Below are 18,655 nucleotides of genomic sequence, written 5' to 3' on the forward strand. Positions count from 1 at the left end.
GGAACGGAACAGAGGGAATGGAACAGCGGGAATGGAACAGCGGGAACGGAACAGAGGGAATGAACAGCGGGAATGAACAGCGGGAATGGAACAGCGGGAATGGACAGCGGGAACGGAACAGCGGGAATGAACAGCGGGAATGGAACAGAGGGAATGGACAGCGGGAATGGAACAGAGGGAATGGACAGCGGGAATGGAACAGAGGGAATGGAACAGCGGGAATGGAACAGAGGGAATGGACAGCGGGAATGGAACAGCGGGAACGAACAGCGGGAACGAACAGCGGGAACGAACAGCGGGAATGGGACAGCGGGAATGAACAGTGGGAACGAACAGCGGGAATGGAACAGCGGGAATGGACAGCGGGAATGGAACAGCGGGAATGGAACAGCGGGAATGGAACAGCGGGAATGAACAGCGGGAATGGAACAGAGGGAATGGAACAGAGGGAATGGACAGCGGGAATGAACAGCGGGAATGGACAGCGGGAACGGAACAGAGGGAATGGAACAGCGGGAATGGAACAGCGGGAACGGAACAGAGGGAATGAACAGCGGGAATGAACAGCGGGAATGGAACAGCGGGAATGGACAGCGGGAACGGAACAGCGGGAATGAACAGCGGGAATGGAACAGAGGGAATGGACAGCGGGAATGGAACAGAGGGAATGGACAGCGGGAATGGAACAGAGGGAATGGAACAGCGGGAATGGAACAGAGGGAATGGACAGCGGGAATGGAACAGCGGGAACGAACAGCGGGAACGAACAGCGGGAACGAACAGCGGGAATGGGACAGCGGGAATGAACAGTGGGAACGAACAGCGGGAATGGAACAGCGGGAATGGACAGCGGGAATGGAACAGCGGGAATGGAACAGCGGGAATGGAACAGCGGGAATGGGACAGCGGGAACGAACAGCGGGAATGGACAGCGGGAATGGAACAGCGGGAATGGAACAGCGGGAACGAACAGCGGGAATGAACAGCGGGAATGGGACAGCGGGAACGGAACAGCGGGAATGGACAGCGGGAATGGACAGCGGGAATGGAACAGCGGGAACGAACAGCGGGAAGGGACAGCGGGAATGGAACAGCGGGAACGAACAGCGGGAACGAACAGCGGGAATGGGACAGCGGGAACGAACAGCGGGAATGGACAGCGGGAATGGAACAGCTGGAATGAACAGCGGGAATGGAACAGCGGGAACGAACAGCGGGAACGAACAGCGGGAACGGAACAGCGGGAATGGAACAGAGGGAATGGACAGCGGGAATGGACAGCGGGAATGGAACAGCGGGAACGGAACAGCGGGAACGGACAGCGGGAATGAACAGCGGGAATGGACAGCGGGAACGAAGAGCGGGAACGAAGAGCGGGAATGAAGGGCGGGATTCCCGCACTCACTCTCGGAGCCGCGCACGCACACGCCGTGCACGAAGGCCAGGTGCACGTGGGACACCTGAGACATCAGACTGGCGCTCTCAAAAAACGCCTGCGGGGACAGCGGCGACGTCGGGGACACCCCGGGGACATCCCGGAATTCCTCGGGAGATCCCAGGATTCCCAGCCCTTCTGGAGCCCAATTCCAGCCCCCAAATCCCACGTTTCCCACCCCGTTCCCACCTCTCCCAGCCCCCAAATCTCCTTTCCACTCCCCAGATCCCTTTTCCATCCCCAAAATCTCCATTTCCCACCCCCAAATCCCCTTTTTTACCCCTCAAATCCCCATTTCCCACCCCAAATTTGTATTTCCCACCCCCAAAATCCCCTTTTTCCCCCCAAACCCCCTTTTCCCACCCCAAATCCCCCTTTTTTCCCCAAATCCCCCTTTTTTCCCCAAAATCCCCATTTCCCACCCCAAAATCCCCTTTTTCCCCCCCAAATCCCCTTTACCCACCCCAAATCCCCCTTTTCTCCCCCCAAATCCCCTTTTTTTTCCCCAAAATTCCCCTTTTTCCCCCCAAAATCCCCCTTTCCCCCCCTCAAATCTCCCTTTTTCCCCCCAAATCCCCCTTTTTCCCCAAAATTCCCCTTTTTCCCCAAAATCCCCCTTTTTCCCCCCAAATCCCCGCGTCCCTCTCACCAGGGCGATGTCCCTGTGGCTGGGGTCCAGCACTTTGAGCACCACGCGCATTTCCCTCCCGCTATTATTATTATTCTGCTCCGTGGAGAAATATTCCGCCTCGTCCTCGTTCCCAAAATTCCCTGCCAGGCTCAGAATTCCATCGTAGATGTTGGTCCTGGTTCCCTGGCCCAGGTGGGCTCGCTGGGGGGGGGAGGGCAAAAATTTAAAAAAAAAAGGGAAATTTTTGGAGTTTTGGGGAAATGTTTTCCTTGAATTCTCTCTAGTTGTTTTTCTTTTTTTCCGTGGGGTGTTTTTTGTTTGGTTTGTTTTTTGTGGTTGTTTTTATGGGAAATTCGTCCCGGGCAAAATTCCAGGGAATCAGAGCAGTGAAAACCCCCTCCCCCCAAAAAATCAATTTAAAAAATCCCAGGAAAAACCCAATAGAAATTCCAGGGAACCGGTGAAAAATGCCAGGAAAGGCACGGAAATCTCAGAAATCAGAGCAGTGAAAATCAGTGAAAATCGCAGGAAATCAATTAAAAAAATCCCAGGAAATGAATAAAAAAACTCCCAGGAAATCAATGAAAATTGCAGAAAATCAATTAGAAAAATCCCAGGAAATCCATAAAAAAATCCCAGGGAATCAATTCAAATCCCAGGAAATCAATAAAAACCCCAGAAAATCAATAAAAATCCCAGGAAATCAATTCAAATCCCAGGAAATCAATGAAAATTCCAGAAAATCAATAAAAAAAAAATCTCAGGAAATCAATGAAAATCCCAGGAGATCAGAGCAGAAAATCAATTAAAACTCCAAAAAAACCAATGAAAATCCCAGGAAATCAATGAAAAACCCCAGAAAAGCGATAAAACCCCCAGAATATCAATAAAAGAATCCCAGGGAATCAATGAAAATTCCAGGAAATCCCAGGAAATCAGAGCAGTGAAAACCCCAGAAAATCAATAAAAAAATCCCAGGAAATCAATGAAAATTGCAAAAAATCAATTAAATCCCAGAAAATCAGAGCAGAAAATCAATTCAAATCCCAGAAAATCAATTCAAATCCCAGGAAACCAATAAAAATCCCAGGAAACCAATAAAAACCCCAGAAAATCAATAAAACCCCCAGGAAATCATTTAAAATCCCAGGAAATCAATTCAAATCCCAGGAAATCAATAAAACCCCCAGGAAATCAATTCAAGTCCCAGAAAATCAATTCAAATCCCAGGGAATCAGAGAAGAAAATCATTGAAAATCCCAGGAAATCGAGGAAAAAAACCCCAGGGAATCAGTGAAAGCCCCAGGAAACCAATAAAAACCCCAGGAAACCAATAAAAATCCCAGGGAATCATTGAAAATCCCAGGAAATCAATAAAAACCCCAGGGAATCAATAAAACCCCCAGGAAATCAATTCAAATCCCAGGGAATCAATAAAAACCCCAGAAAATCAATTCAAATCCCAGGAAATCAATTCAAATCCCAGGGAATCAGAGAAGAAAATCATTGAAAATCCCAGGAAATCGAGGAAAAAAAACCCCAGGGAATCCGTGAAAGCCCCAGGAAATCAATAAAAACCCCCAGGAAATCAATAAAAATCCCAGGAAACCAATAAAAATCCCAGGAAATCATTGAAAATCCCAGGAAATCAATTCAAATCCCAGGGAATCAATTCAAATCCCAGGGAATCAATAAAAATCCCAGGAAATCAATTCAAATCCCAGGAAATCATTGAAAATCCCAGGAAATCGAGGGAAAAAACCCCAGGGAATCCGTGAAAGCCCCAGGAAATCAATAAAAACCCCAGGAAATCAATAAAAATCCCAGGAAATCATTGAAAATCCCAGGAAATCAATAAAAACCCCAGGGGATCCGTGAAAGCCCCAGGAAACCAAGGAGCAAGCCAAGGAGCCCTCACCTGGGTGATCTCGTTCTTGCGGATCTGGTGGAAGCTGAGCTGGGCCAGGTTCAGGATCCGCTTCCCCTCGTCCTTCACCCTCTTGGCAATCAGCAAATCCGAAATCTCTGGCCCGCGAGGACGACACCAAAAAAAAATTCCCGTTCAATTCCCAAAGCTCCGAGGGAAAAAAAAAACAAAATCCCCTCGTTTTTTTCCCCCTCCGGGCCCGCGGATAATCCCGGGTTTCACCTCCAGGTTTGGGAGGGCAGCACCTCCTGACGGTGAAATTTTCCTCCCCGGACCTGAGGGTGCAGCCCTTGAGGACGTCCAGGAGTTCCCTGAGGGACGGGAATTCCCGATCCCAACCGTCCAGCACGAAGGAATTCCCTTTTTTTTGGATGCGGAACTGGCGGAATTGGAGCTTCTCGGGGATTTCGGGAGGCTGGAAAAGGCGAAAGGAGGAAGGAAATGAATTACAAATTCCCAAAGCTCCAGCAGGGAAAAATTCCCTTTGTCTGGGTCCGAAATTGAAGGAATTCCCTTTTTTTTGGATCTGAAATTGAAGGAATTTCCTTTGAATCTGAAATAGAAAGAATTCCCTTTTTTATGGATCCAAAATTGAAGGAATTCCCTTTTTATTTGATCCAAAATTGAAGGAATTCCCTTATTTTTGGATCTGAAATTGAAGGAATTCCCTTTTTTATGGATGTGAAATTGAAGGAATTTCCTTTTTTATGGACCCAAAATTGAAGGAATTCCCTTTTTTTCTGGATCTGAAATTGAGGGAATTTCCTTTTTTTTGGATCAGAAATTGAAGGAATTCCCTTTTTTTTTTTAGGATCCGAAATTGAAGGAATTCCCTTTTTTTTGGATCCGAAACTGGCGGAATTTGAATTTTCCAGGAATTCCAGGAGCCTAAAAACATCAAAGTGAGGAAGGAGATGAAGGCTGGAGGTGGGAATTTGGGGAATTTTCGATGGGAATTTTGTGTTTGGAGGTTCCCAGGGGTGGAAATTTCGGGAATTTCCAGGGAATTCCGTGTTTTCACCTGCTGCTGGCTCCTCTTGAGCACGGAGAGGATCATCCTGTTGAAATCCAGGACGCTCCAGCGGAGGATGTAGAGACCTTCCTCGGGCTCCTCCCGGCGGAGCTTGGCAAAAACAAACTCCTCCCTGGGGGAAAAAGGGAGAAAATGGGGAAAAAAGGGAGAAAATGGGGAAAAAAGGGGGAAAATGGGGAAAAAAGGGGGAAAATGGGGAAAAAAGGGGGAAAATGGGGAAAAAAGGGAGAAAATGGGGGAAAAAAGGGAGAAAATGGGGAAAAAAGGGAGAAAATGGGGGAAAAAAGGGAGAAAATGGGGAAAAAAGGGAGGAAAATGGGGAAAAAAGGGAGAAAATGGGGAAAAAAGGGAGAAAATGGTGAAAAAAGGGAGAAAATGGTGAAAAAAGGGAGAAAATGGGGAAAAAAGGGAGAAAATGGGGAAAAAAGGGAGGAAATGGTGAAAAAAGGGAGAAAATGGTGAAAAAAGGGAGAAAATGGGGAAAAAAGGGAGAAAATGGGGAAAAAAGGGAGGAAATGGGGAAAAAAGGGAGGAAAATGGGGAAAAAAGGGAGAAAATGGGGGAAAAAGGGAGAAAATTGTGAAAAAAGGGAGAAAATGGGGAAAAAAGGGAGAAAATGGGGAAAAAAGGGAGGAAATGGGGAAAAAAGGGAGAAAATGGTGAAAAAAGGGAGGAAATGGTGAAAAAAGGGAGAAAATGGTGAAAAAAAGGGAGGAAATGGTGAAAAAAGGGAGGAAATGGTGAGAAAAGGGAGGAAATGGTGAAAAAAGGGAGAAAATGGGGAGAAAAGGGAGAAAATGGGGGAAAAGGGAGAAAATGGGGAAAAAAGGGAGGAAATGGTAAAAATAGGGGGAAAATGGTGAAAAAAGGGAGGAAATGGTGAAAAAAGGGAGGAAATGGTGAAAAAAGGGAGGAAATGGTGAAAAAAGGGAGGAAATGGTAAAAACAAACTCCTCCCTGGGGGGAAAAAGGGAGGAAATGGGAAAAAAGGGAGGAAATGGTGAAAAAAGGGAGAAAATGGTGAAAAAAGGGAGGAAATGGTGAAAAAAGGGAGGAAATGGTGAAAAAAGGGAGGAAATGGGGAAAAAAGGGAGAAAATGGGGAGAAAAGGGAGAAAATGGGGGAAAAGGGAGAAAATGGGGAAAAAAGGGAGGAAATGGTAAAAATAGGGGGAAAATGGTGAAAAAAGGGAGGAAATGGTGAAAAAAGGGAGGAAATGGTGAAAAAAGGGAGGAAATGGTGAAAAAAGGGAGGAAATGGTAAAAACAAACTCCTCCCTGGGGGGAAAAAGGGAGGAAATGGGAAAAAAGGGAGGAAATGGTGAAAAAAGGGAGAAAATGGTGAAAAAAGGGAGGAAATGGTGAAAAAAGGGAGGAAATGGTGAAAAAAGGGAGGAAATGGTGAAAAAAGGGAGGAAATGGTGAAAAAAGGGAGGAAATGGGGAAAAAAGGGAGAAAATGGTGAAAAGAAGGAGAAAATGGCGAAACCAAACTCCTCCCAGGGGGGAAGAAGGGATGGAGATCAGCCCCTGAGGAAAATAAATCAATTAGGATGACGCCCCAAGGATCCGGGATGACGCCCCAGGGATCCGGAACGATCCCCAGGGATCCAAAACGATCCGCAGGGATCCAGGACGACCCCCCCCCGACCCTCCAGGGACCTGCAATGATCTCCAGGGGATCAGGAATGACCTGCGGGGAGCCAGGACGACCTCCTGAAATCCCAACGGCTCCCCAGGGATTCCGGGAGGATCCCCGGGGATCGGGAAGGAGCCGCAGGCAGCGGAAGCGGATCTCCAGGCCCCCGGGGACGATGGAGAGGGGTCGGGCAGAGCCCGCAGGGAGGGGCACTCACTGCATGGGCCCGTGGATGCCGTGGTGGAGGCTGAGCAGGAGGCGCGGAGGGGCCACGTCGTGGCACAGGAAATGGCTGGAGTCGGCCGTGAGGCGGAAATAGCCGTCAATTAACGAGACCAGGGAGAGGGCAGAGCCCGGGGAGCCCAAGAGCACGGCCTGGGGAGAGAGGGAAATGGGAAAATCCGACAAAAATCCCATTGGAAAAGTGAAATGTCCCGTGGGAAAACGGAAATGTCTCAATGGGAAAGTGAAATGTCCCGTGGGAAAACGGAAATGTCTCAATGGGAAAGTGAAATGTCCCGTGGGAAAACGGAAATGTCTCAATGGGAAAGTGAAATGTCTCAATGGGAAAGTGAAATGTCCCATGGGAAAGTGAAATGTTCATCAATTAATGAGACCAGGGACAGGGCAGAGCCCGGGGAGCCCAAGAGCACGGCCTGGGGACACAGAAAAATGGGAAAATCCGGAAAAAATCCCATTGGAAAAGTGAAATGTCCCGTGGGAAAACGGAAATGTCTCAATGGGAAAGTGAAATGTCCCATTGGGAAAGTGAAATGTCCCGTGGGAAAGTGAAATGTTCATCAATTAACGAGACCAGGGAGAGGGCAGAGCCCGGGGAGCCCAAGAGCACGGCCCTGGGGACACAGAAAATCAGATAAACACTGAAAACCCCCAAAAATCCTCAAAAAAAAAAACACCTAAAAAACCCTCAAAAAACCCCTCAAAAAATCCTCAAAAAACCCCTCAAAATACCCCAAAATACCTGAAAACCCCCCAAAGACCTCAAAACGCCCTCAAAAAAAAGCCAACCCCCAAAAAAACTCAAAAAAAACCCCCACCCCCCAAAAAATCCTCAAAACCCCCAAAAAATCATCAAAAAATCCTCAAAAAACCCTAAAAAATCCTCCCAAAAATCCTCAAAAACCCCAATAAAACCCTCAAAAAACCCTCAAAAACCCCCATAAAACCCTCAAAAAATCCTCAAAAAACCCTCAAAAATCCTCAAAAACCCCATAAAACCCCCAAAAAATCCTCAAAAAACCCCAAAACATCCTAAAAAAATCCTCAAAAAACCCCCATAAAAACCTCAAAAAATCCTCAAAAAACCCCCCAAAAATCCTCCCAAAAATCCTCAAAAAACCCCCATAAAATCCTCAAAAAACCCTCAAAAAATCCCCATAAAACCCTCAAAAAATCCTCAAAAAACCCCCATAGAAACCTCAAAAAATCCTCAAAAAACCCCCCAAAAATCCTCCCAAAAATCCTCAAAAAAACCCTATAAAATCCTCAAAAAACCCCCAAAAAACCCTCAAAAAAACCCCCATAAAATCCTCAAAAAACCCCCATAAAATCCTCAAAAAACCCCCAAAAAACCCTCAAAAAACCCCATAAAATCCTCAAAAAACCCCCAAAACAACCTGAAAAAAACCCCAAAAAATCCTAAAAAAAAACCCAAACCCCAAAACCCCCCAAAATAACCCCCCAAAAAACCCCCAAACCCCCCCAAAATCCCGTTTTTTCCTCACCAAGCTCTTGTTGTCCTGCCTGTGGACGCTGACCCTGCAGTCCTTGACCACCACGTGGGTGATTTCCCGAAAATCGCAGAAATGGCTCCAGGGGGTTTCTTTCCTCCGCCCAGCTTCGGGCTCCAGCTCCTTTTTCCGGCTTTTTTTCCCCAAATATCCGCGTTGGGAGAAGCTTTCCGTGCTCTGGGAGAGGGAGGACGATCAGATTTTTAAAGTTGGGGAAAAGTTCCGGGGAAATTTGGGGTTAAAAATGGGGGAAAATGGGGAAAAATTGCAGGGGGGGGGGGAATGGGATGGGAAAATTGGGAAAAGTTCTGGGAAAAATTGGGGGAAAAACGGGATGGGAAAATGAGTTTTGATGAGTTATTCCCACCCCAAATCCCACTTTTTTTTCCCCTGCCCGAAATTCCATTTTTTTTTTTCCCCCCCCTCGGTATCTGGTGGGTTTGGGGGGAAAACAAGGGGGAAAAGCAAGGGAAAAAACGGGAATTTGGAGTTGGAATGGAGCATCCCAAACCGAGGGAAAAATGGGAATTTGGAGTTGGAATGGAGCATCTCAAACCAAGGAAAAACGGGAATTTGGAGTTGGAATGGAGCATCTCAAACCAAGGAAAAAACGGGAATTTGGAGTTGGAATGGAGCATCTCAAACCAAGGGAAAAACGGGAATTTGGAGTTGGAATGGAGCATCTCAAACCAAGGGAAAAACGGGAATTTGGAGTTGGAATGGAGCATCTCAAACCGAGGGAAAAATGGAATTTGGAGTTGGAATGGAGCATCTCAAACCAAAGGAAAAAACGGGAATTTGGAGTTGGAATGGAGCATCTCAAACCAAGGGAAAAACGGGAATTTGGAGTTGGAATGGAGCATCCCAAACCGAGGGAAAAAACGGGAATTTGGAGTTGGAATGGAGCATCTCAAACCAAGGGAAAAACGGGAATTTGGAGTTGGAATGGAGCATCTCAAACCGAGGGAAAAATGGAATTTGGAGTTGGAATGGAGCATCTCAAACCAAAGGAAAAAACGGGAATTTGGAGTTGGAATGGAGCATCTCAAACCAAGGGAAAAACGGGAATTTGGAGTTGGAATGGAGCATCCCAAACCGAGGGAAAAAACGGGAATTTGGAGTTGGAATGGAGCATCCCAAACCAAGGAAAAACGGGAATTTGGAGTTGGAATGGAGCATCCCAAACCAAGGAAAAACGGGAATTTGGAGTTGGAATGGAGCATCCCAAAGCAAGGGAAAATGGGAATTTGGAGTTGGAATGGAGCATCTCAAACCAAGGGAAAAAACGGGAATTTGGAGTTGGAATGGAGCATCCCAAACCAAGGAAAAACGGGAATTTGGAGTTGGAATGGAGCATCCCAAAGCAAGGGAAAATGGGAATTTGGAGTTGGAATGGAGCATCTCAAACCAAGGGAAAAAAACGGGAATTTGGAGTTGGAATGGAGCATCTCAAACCGAGGGAAAAACGGGAATTTGGAGTTGGAATGGAGCATCCCAAACCAAGGGAAAAAACGGGAATTTTAGGGCAAGAAAGGGGCACCACAAACCAAGGGAAAACCACGGAATTTTGGGCAAGAAAGGAGCATCCCAAACCAAGGGAAAACCTGGAATCTGGATCAAAAGCAGCCCCAAACCAAACCCACCTGCGCCGGCGCCGGCCTCCACCGAATCCCTCCTGTCCCGGTGACCAACACCTGGTGAGCCAGCGGCGCTTCCCCGCCCGCCACCGGCGACGCCTCCGCTTCCTTCTCCCCCTCGACTTCCAAGGAAAAAACCTGGAAAATTTCGCTGCCGAACTTCGGGGCCAGCTGCTCCAGGGTGGACAGGTACTTGTAGATGACGTCGCGGGGGGTGAGTTTGCCGGCGGCCACCGTGTGCCGCTGGAAGCGCCGCAGGAAGCGGCGGAAAACGCCGCGGAGGCGCCAGCGGGTCAGCAGGGGCTGAGCGCGGAGGTGGCGGCGGAAGGAGAGGGGGATGCAGTCCTTGAAGCTGGGGGGAAAAAAAACGGGGAAAATGTGAGGGGAAAAAGGTTCGGGGAAAGTTCGGGATAAAGTGGGGAAATTGCGGCTTCTTTGGCTGCGAAAAACAAGGAGAAAAACAGAGGAAAAAACCCTGAGGAGCTGGTGAAAAATAAGGAAAAAAAACCCCCGAAAATTTGGTGAAAAACCAGGAAAAGGGAAGTGAAAAATTGAGGAAAGAAGGGAAGGAAAGGAAAGGAAAGGAAAGGAAAGGAAAGGAAAGGAAAGGAAAGGAAAGGAAAGGAAAGGAAAGGAAAGGGGAAAAATTCACCCTGAAAAATGGGCGAAAAAACCCCGAAAAATTGACAAAAAAACAAGGAAAAAAACCCTGAAAAATTATGGGAAAAACGAGGAAAAACTAATCCCAAAAACTGACAAAAATCCAGGAAAAAAAGTGAAAAATTGATGAAAAGCAATGAGAAAAAAACCCTGAAAATTTGGTGAAAAACCAGGAAAAAAATCCTGAAAAAAACCAGTGGTAAACAAGGGGGAAAAAAAAACCAGAAAATTTGGTGAAAAACCAGGAAAAAAACCAGAAAATTTGGTGAAAAAAACCCTGAAATTTGGACGAAAAACCAGGGAAAAACCCAGAAAAACCCGGTGAAAAAAAACTCTGAAAAATTGGTTAAACAGAGAAAGGAAAAATAACCTGAACAACTGACCAAAAAAAAACCCCAAAAAAATCAGTGAGAAAAATCTGAAAAATTGACAAAACTCAATTAAAAAACCCCCAAAGAAATTAATAAAAACCCCAAAAAATAAACAAAAAATCAAAAAAATTAATAAAAAACCCAAAAAAATTAACAAAAACCCCAAAAAATTAATTAAAAACCCCAAAAAATTAATAAAAAACCCAAAAAAATAACAAAAAAACCCCAAAAAATTAACAAAAAACCCAAAAAATTTACCAAAAAAACCCCAAAAATTAACAAAAAAACCCCAAAAATTACAAAAAACCCCAAAAAATTAACAAAAAACGCCCCAAAATTACTAAAAACCCCAAAAAATTAACAAAAAACCCCAAAATTTAATAAAAAACCCCAAAAAATTAACAAAAAACCCCGAAAAATTAACAAAAAATCCCGAAAAATTAATAAAAAACCAAAAAAAATTAACAAAAAACCCAAAAAATTACCAAAAAACCAAAAAATTAACACAAAACTCCAAAAAATTACCAAAAAACCCCCAAAAAATTAACAAAAAACCCCCAAAAATACTAAAACCCCCAAAAAATTAACAAAAAACCCCCAAAAATTACTAAAATCCCCAAAAAATTAACAAAAACCCCAAAAATTAACAAAAAACCCAAAAAATTTAATAAAAAACCCCAAAAAATCACCAACAACCCCCAAAAATTAACAAAAAAAACCCCCAAAAAAATAACAAAAAAACCCCAAAAAATCACCAAAAAACCCCAAAAAATTAACAAAACACCCCAAAAATTAACAAAAAAACCCCAAAATATTGACAAAAACCCCCAAAAATTAATAAAAAACCCCCAAAAATTACCAAAAAACCCCAAAAAATCACGAAAAAAATTACCAAAAACCCCCAAAAATTACCAAAAAACCCAAAAAAATTACCAAAAACCCCCAAAATTTAATAAAAAACAAAAAAAATCACCAAAAAACCCCAAAAAATTAACAAAAAACCCAAAAATTAACAAAAAAACCCCCAAAAATTACCAAAAAACCCAAAAAAATTAACAAAAAAACCCAAAAATTCACAAAAAACCCAGAAAAATTACCAAAAAACCCCAAAAAATTAACAAAAAACCCAAAAATTAACAAAAAAACCCCCAAAAATTACCAAAAAACCCCAAAAAATTAACAAAAAACCCAAAAATTAACAAAAAAACCCCCAAAAATTACCAAAAAACCCCAAAAAATTAACAAAAAACCCCAAAAAATTAACAAAAAACCCAAAAATTAACAAAAAAACCCCCCAAAATTACCAAAAAACCCCCAAAAATTAACAAAAAACCCAGAAAAATTAACAAAAAACCCAAAAAATTAACAAACCCCCCCCCCCCCAAATTAATAAAAAACCCAAAAAATTGCCAAAAAACCCCCAAAAATTAACAAAAAAACCCCAAAAACTTACCAAAAACCCCCAAAAAATCACCAAAAACCCCCCAAAATTACCAAAACCCCCCCAAAAGTTCCCCAGCGGCCCGGCCCAGTTCCCAAAGCGCCGCAGCGGGCTCGGCGGGCGCCGGCCGGGCGCGCACCTGTGTCTGCGGGCCGCCTCCTGCAGCGCCAGGCCCCTGCTCAGCGCCAGGTGCGCCAGGTGCAGCACGGCCATGCCCAGGCTCTCGCTCTCGAAGCGCCGCCTTTCCTCCTCGCCCGCCAGGTCCTGCAGCGACGCCACGTCGTGGATGAAGTCGAATTTGCCCTGGGGAGAACGGGGGCGGGGATGATTGAAAACGGGGGGAAAAAACATTGGAAATGGTGGGAAATTATTATTGAAAATGGGGGGGAAAAACATTGAAAATGGGGGGGAAAAACATTGAAAATGGGGGAAATTATTATTGAAAATGGGGGAAAAACATTGAAAATGGGGGGGAAAAACATTGAAAACGGGGGAAATTATTAGTGAAAATGGGGGGAAATTATTATTGAAAATGGGGGGAAAAACTTATTGAAAATGGGGGGAAAAAACATTGAAAATGGGGGGGGAAATTATTGAAAATGGGGGGAAAAAACATTGAAAACGGGGGGAAAAACATTGAAAATGGGGGAAAAAACTTATTGAAAATGGGGGGAAAAAACATTGAAAATGGGGGGAAAATTGTTGAAAATGGGGGAAAAAATTATTGAAAATGGGGGAAAAATTATTGAAAACGGGGGAAAAAATTTATTGAAAACGGGGGGAAAATTATTGAAAATGGGGGAAAAATTATTGAAAATGGGGGAGAAAAACACTGAAAATGGGGGAAATTATTATTGAAAAGGGGGGGGAAAAACATTGAAAATGGGGGGAAAAACATTGAAAATGGGGGGGAAATTATTATTGAAAATGGGGGGAAAAACATTGAAAATGGGGGGGAAAAAACATTGAAAATGGGGGAAATTATTATTGAAAATGGGGGGAAAAAGTTATTGAAAATGGGGGGAAAAAACATTGAAAATGGGGGGGAAAAAACATTGAAAATGGGGGGAAAAACATTGAAAACGGGGGGGAAATTATTATTGAAAATGGGGGGAAAAATTATTGAAAATGGGGGGAAAAACTTATTGAAAATGGGAGAAAAATTATTGAAAATGGGGGTAAAATTATTGAAAACGGGGGTAAAATTATTGAAAACGGGGGAATAAATTATTGAAAATAATCCCTTTTTCTTTGCCAAAAACTTTAATTATTCTGAAAAAATTCATTTTTTTGGAGCCAAATTTGTCCAGATTTAGGGAAATAATCCCTTTTTTTTTTTGCCAAAATCTTTAATCCTGAAAAAAACCATCTTTTTGGCGCCGAATTTGTCCAGATTTAGGGAAATAATCCCAATTTTTGGCCAAAAATCCCCGTTTTTTACCTGCTCGAAGAGATACTCGAAGGAGGCTCTGTCCAGCAAAGCCCCCCCGGGAGTTTTCTCCTCCCCAAGCCGAGGCAAATTCCGGAATATTTTCGGCTCCTCCTCGTTCATCCCGTGCCAATTCCTGAAATAAAACCTGGGATTTGGGAGAGGAGAAGAACGAGAGGAGTTTTGGGGTGAAATTTGGATTTTTCGGGTTTGTTGTTGTTGTTGTTGTTGTTTGTTGTTTTTGGAGGGTTTTTTAAGGGGGTAAAAGGCGCGGAAGGAACGGGAGGAATTAAAATAACTGAAGTCGAAATTAAACCCAGAATCGTTTCGTTACAACCCCCGTCCTTATAACCACAGCGATAATTACAACTGCCTTCAATTCCAACCCAGAAATCAATCACGAACCCCGGGATTAATTCTTAATTTCTGCGTTTAAACCATCCGGGGGCTCATTTCTGCCGACTCCTGCGTCGTCTAAACGCGGAAAGCGGCACGAGAGCTGAACTCATTTGTGGTTTTCCGAAGGGACCCGAAAATCGACGCAAACCCGCAATTAATTCTGAGTTTCCGCCTCGCTGAGCGACGCGGAAACCGCCAGTTAATTCGCGTCGGAACGACGGAGAAATTAGACGCGAACACTGGGTCGATTGGTCTGCAACTCAACCGCAGAAACGAAGAAGGAATTTGTGCTGAAGAGAAATTAAGAATTATTAGAGGATTCGTGTTAATTTGGGTCGTTTCAACAGAGAAATTCACGCAAAGCCCGGATTTATTCGTGTTTGAAGGCCAGAAATGAACAAAAACCCCCCGAGCGATTTTGGGTTCAAATCACGGAGTTTAAGGCAAACCCTGGGTTGATTATTGATTTGCGTTTAAACGACACGGAAACGATGGGCTGATTTCGCCTTCGATGACACAAAAATCCGGAATCCATTCGGGGTTTCCCGGTCATTCCCGCGTTTGAAAGACACACGAATCCACAGGAATTCCGAATTAATTCCCATGTTTGAACCTCAACCCGCACGAAATTTTTTTTTTTTGGGGGGGGGGGGGAGGATTTTTTTTTTGTGCCGGAAATTCCCGAAATTCGGGATTTTTCCCGGTTTTCCTGACCTCATCCTGAAGTGGAGGCTGATGTTGGTGTCGGGCCCGATGTGGAATTGGTGGTTTGGGGGGAGCCAGAGGCGCCGCTGGGGCTCGTACAGGGCAAAGAGGCTGCAGCAAAGGGGGGAAATGCCTGGAAAAAGTCAAATTCGGGGGAGTTAGTCCGGGAGAAAATGAGATTTGGGGGGTTGTGCGTGAAATTAATGAGGATTTGGGGGGGTTTGGTGGCGGGAAAAATGAAATTTCAGGTGATGGCGGCGAAATTCCCCCGATTTCTCGCCCAAAAAAAATCCAGCCAAGTCTCCCCCACCGCCCGGAATCACCCAGAATTTCCTCAATTCTCCGGCAAAATCCAGGCGAGTCGTTGAAATCCCGCCAAAGTTCACCGAAATTCCAGCCAAATTCCTCCGAAATTCACCCAAAATTCCCTCGTTTCTCACCCAAAATTCCCCCAAACCCACCCAAATGCCCCGAAATTCCCCCCAAAATCCCCCCGAAATTCACCCGAATCCCCCAAAATCCCCCCCAAAATTCCCCCAAATCCCCTCATTTCTTACCCCAAATCCCCCCAAAGTTCAGTGAAATTCACCCAAATTCCCCCCAAATTCCCCCAAAATCCCCCATTTCTCACCCAAATTCACCAAATTTCACCCAAACCCTCCCAAAAATTCACCAAATCCCCCCAAATCCCCCATTTCTCACCCAAATTCACCCAAATTCACCCAAATTTCACCCAAATTCACCCAAATTTCACCCAAACCCTCCCAAAAATTGAAATTCCCCCCCAAATGCCCCCAAATCCCCCATTTCTCACCCAAATCCACCCAAATTTCACTCAAACCCTCCCAAAAATTCCCCAAATTCCCCCCAAATCCCCCATTTCTCACCCAAATCCACCCAAATCCACCCAAATTTCACCCAAATTTCACCCAAATCCACCCAAAATTCACCCAAATTTCACCCAAATCCACCCAAATTTCACCCAAACCCTCCCAAAAATTCCCCAAATCCCCCCAAATCCCCCATTTCTCACCCAAATTCACCCAAATCCACCCAAATTTCACCAAATCCACCCAAATTTCACCCAAATTCCACCCAAACCCTCCCAAAAATTCCCCAAATTTCACCAAAACCACCCAAATTCCACCCAAATTTCTCCTTTTCCCCCCGGATTTCCCCCCCGAGCCCCGACCAATGCTCTGGGCCAGGTCGATGCAGATTTCCTCGGCGCTGATGGAGCCGCGGGAATAAACGCGGCACCGGCCGCGGCCTTCGTCGTCCTCCTCATCGTCGTCGTCGTCGTCGTCGTTGTCCCTCCAGTGCAGGAGCACCCGGAGCCCCGAGCGGCCTTCGGCCTCGGCCGCCGGCCCGCGCCGGCACAGCGGCATGGCACGCGCTGGTATTCGGGGGGAAAGGGGAGGTTTTGGTGAGGAAAAAAATGGGGAATTTCAGTCAAAGAAACCTGAATTTCGGGTGGGAAGGAACGGAGCTCGGAGCGGAAAAAACGGGGTTTGGGGGGGGAAAAATGGGATTTTGGGGGGGAAAAATGGGATTTCGGGGGAGAAAAAATGGGGGTTGGGGAAAAAATGGGGGTTGGGTTAAAAAAAAATGGGATTTGGGGCAGAAAAAATTGGATTTTGGGTAAAAAAAATGGGGTTTGGGGATAAAAAAATGGGATTTTGGGGGAGAAAAAATGGGATTTTGGGTAAAAAAATGGGGGTTGGGTTAAAAAAAATAAAGGTTTTGGGGGGGAAAAAGGGATTTTGGGTAAAAAAATTGGGGTTGGGTAAAAAAAAATGGGATTTTGGGGGAGAAAAATTGGATTTTGGGTAAAAAAATGGGGGTTGGGTTAAAAAAAATGGGGGTTTTGGGGGGGAAAAAAGGGATTTTGGGTAAAAAAATGGGGGTTGGGGATAAAAAATGGGATTTTGGGTTAAAAAAAATGGGGTTTGGGTTAAAAAATGGGATTTTGGGGGAGAAAAAATGGGATTTTGGGTAAAAAAATGGGGGTTGGGGAAAAAATGGGGTTTGGGGAAAAAATGGGGTTTGGGGATAAAAAATGGGATTTTGGTGAAAAAAAATGGGGAATTTCAGTCAAAGAAACCTGAATTTCGGGTGGGAACGAACGGAGCTCGGAGCGGAAAAAACGGGGTTTGGGGGGGGGAAAAATGGGATTTTGGGGGGGAAAAAATGGGATTTTGGGTAAAAAAATGGGAGTTGGGTTAAAAAAACGGGATTTTGGGGGAGAAAAAATTGGATTTTGGGTAAAAAAATGGGGTTTGGGTGAAAAAAAATGGGATTTTGGGGGGAAAAAATGGGGGTTGGGGGAAAAAATGGCGGTTGGGGATAAAAAAATGGGATTTTGGGGGGGAAAAAATGGGATTTTGGGTAAAAAAATGGGGGGTTGGGTAAAAAAAATGGGATTTTGGGGGAGAAAAAATGGGATTTTGGGTAAAAAAATGGGGGTTGGGGTTAAAAAAAATGGGGGTTTTGGGGGGGAAAAAAGGGATTTTGGGTAAAAAAATTGGGGTTTGGGGATAAAAAATGGGATTTTGGGTTAAAAAAAATGGGGTTTGGGTTAAAAAAATGGGATTTTGGGGGAGAAAAAATGGGATTTTGGGTAAAAAATTGGGGGTTGGGGAAAAAATGGGGTTTGGGGAAAAAATGGGGTTTGGGGATAAAAAATGGGATTTTGGTGAAAAAAAAAAGGGGAATTTCAGTCAAAGAAACCTGAATTTCGGGTGGGAACGAAGGGAGCTCGGAGCGGAAAAAAACGGGGTTTGGGGGGGAAAAATGGGATTTTGGGGGGGAAAAAATGGGGGTTGGTTAAAAAAAATGGGGGTTTTGGGGGAGAAAAAATGGGATTTTGGGTAAAAAAATGGGGTTTGGGTTAAAAAAAGGGGGATTTGGGGGAGCAGATGGGAGTTGGGGCAGAAAAAATGAGGTTTTGACCCATTTGGGGATGAAATTTTAACGCGTTTGTGAGAGGATTTTTGACCCGTTTGGGGCGGATTTTGCCCCATTTCGGGGCGGATTTGGGGCATTTTCAGGAGGGATTTTTGCCCCGTTTCAGGCGGATTTTTGCCCCATTTCAGGCGGATTTGGGGCATTTTCAGGAGGGATTTTTGCCCCATTTCGGGGCGGATTTGGGGCATTTTCAGGAGGGATTTTTGCCCCATTTCAGGCGGATTCGGGGGATTTTCAGGAGGGATTTTTGCCCCATTTCGGGGCGGATTCGGGGCATTTTCAGGAGGGATTTTTGCCCCATTTCAGGCGGATTTGGGGCATTTTCAGGAGGGATTTTTGCCCCATTTCAGGCGGATTTTGCCCCATTTTGGGGCGGATTTGGGGATTTTCAGGAGGGATTTTTGCCCCGTTTCAGGCGGATTTTTGCCCCATTTCGGGGCGGATTCGGGGGATTTTCAGGGTGAATCCTTGTCCCATTCGGGGCTGAATTTTTGCCCCATTTCAGGCGGATTTTGCCCCATTTCGGGGCCGAATTTTAACCCATTTCACCCCCTCACAGGAACCTTCCCCCTCCCCCCCTCCATCCCCGCTTGGTACCGGCCCCGTCCCCTCACGGAGCCGCTTCCGGCTCC

General features: G+C 45.1%; 1 protein-coding gene across 1 annotated transcript in view; it reads right to left on the reverse strand.

The window, feature by feature from the left end:
- Window positions 1-16,515, reverse strand: part of TYK2 (tyrosine kinase 2) — a 34,759-nt gene extending 18,244 nt beyond the window's left edge. Inside the window, 12 exon segments of the mRNA XM_066209391.1 lie at window positions 1,406-1,493; window positions 2,085-2,267; window positions 3,985-4,091; window positions 4,216-4,408; window positions 5,015-5,138; window positions 6,881-7,038; window positions 8,409-8,591; window positions 10,058-10,403; window positions 12,663-12,826; window positions 13,965-14,100; window positions 15,066-15,189; window positions 16,249-16,515. Of these exon segments, the coding sequence (XP_066065488.1) occupies window positions 1,406-1,493; window positions 2,085-2,267; window positions 3,985-4,091; window positions 4,216-4,408; window positions 5,015-5,138; window positions 6,881-7,038; window positions 8,409-8,591; window positions 10,058-10,403; window positions 12,663-12,826; window positions 13,965-14,100; window positions 15,066-15,189; window positions 16,249-16,444 (2,002 nt within the window). The 5' untranslated portion in view covers window positions 16,445-16,515.
- Window positions 16,516-18,655: the final 2,140 nt, after the last annotated feature.

The sequence above is a fragment of the Chamaea fasciata genome, unplaced genomic scaffold, assembly GCF_029207755.1.
Source record: "Chamaea fasciata isolate MVZ Bird 193981 ecotype frontalis unplaced genomic scaffold, bChaFas1.0.hap1 SCAF_929, whole genome shotgun sequence".
In the NCBI taxonomy this organism is placed as follows: Eukaryota; Metazoa; Chordata; class Aves; order Passeriformes; family Sylviidae; genus Chamaea; species Chamaea fasciata.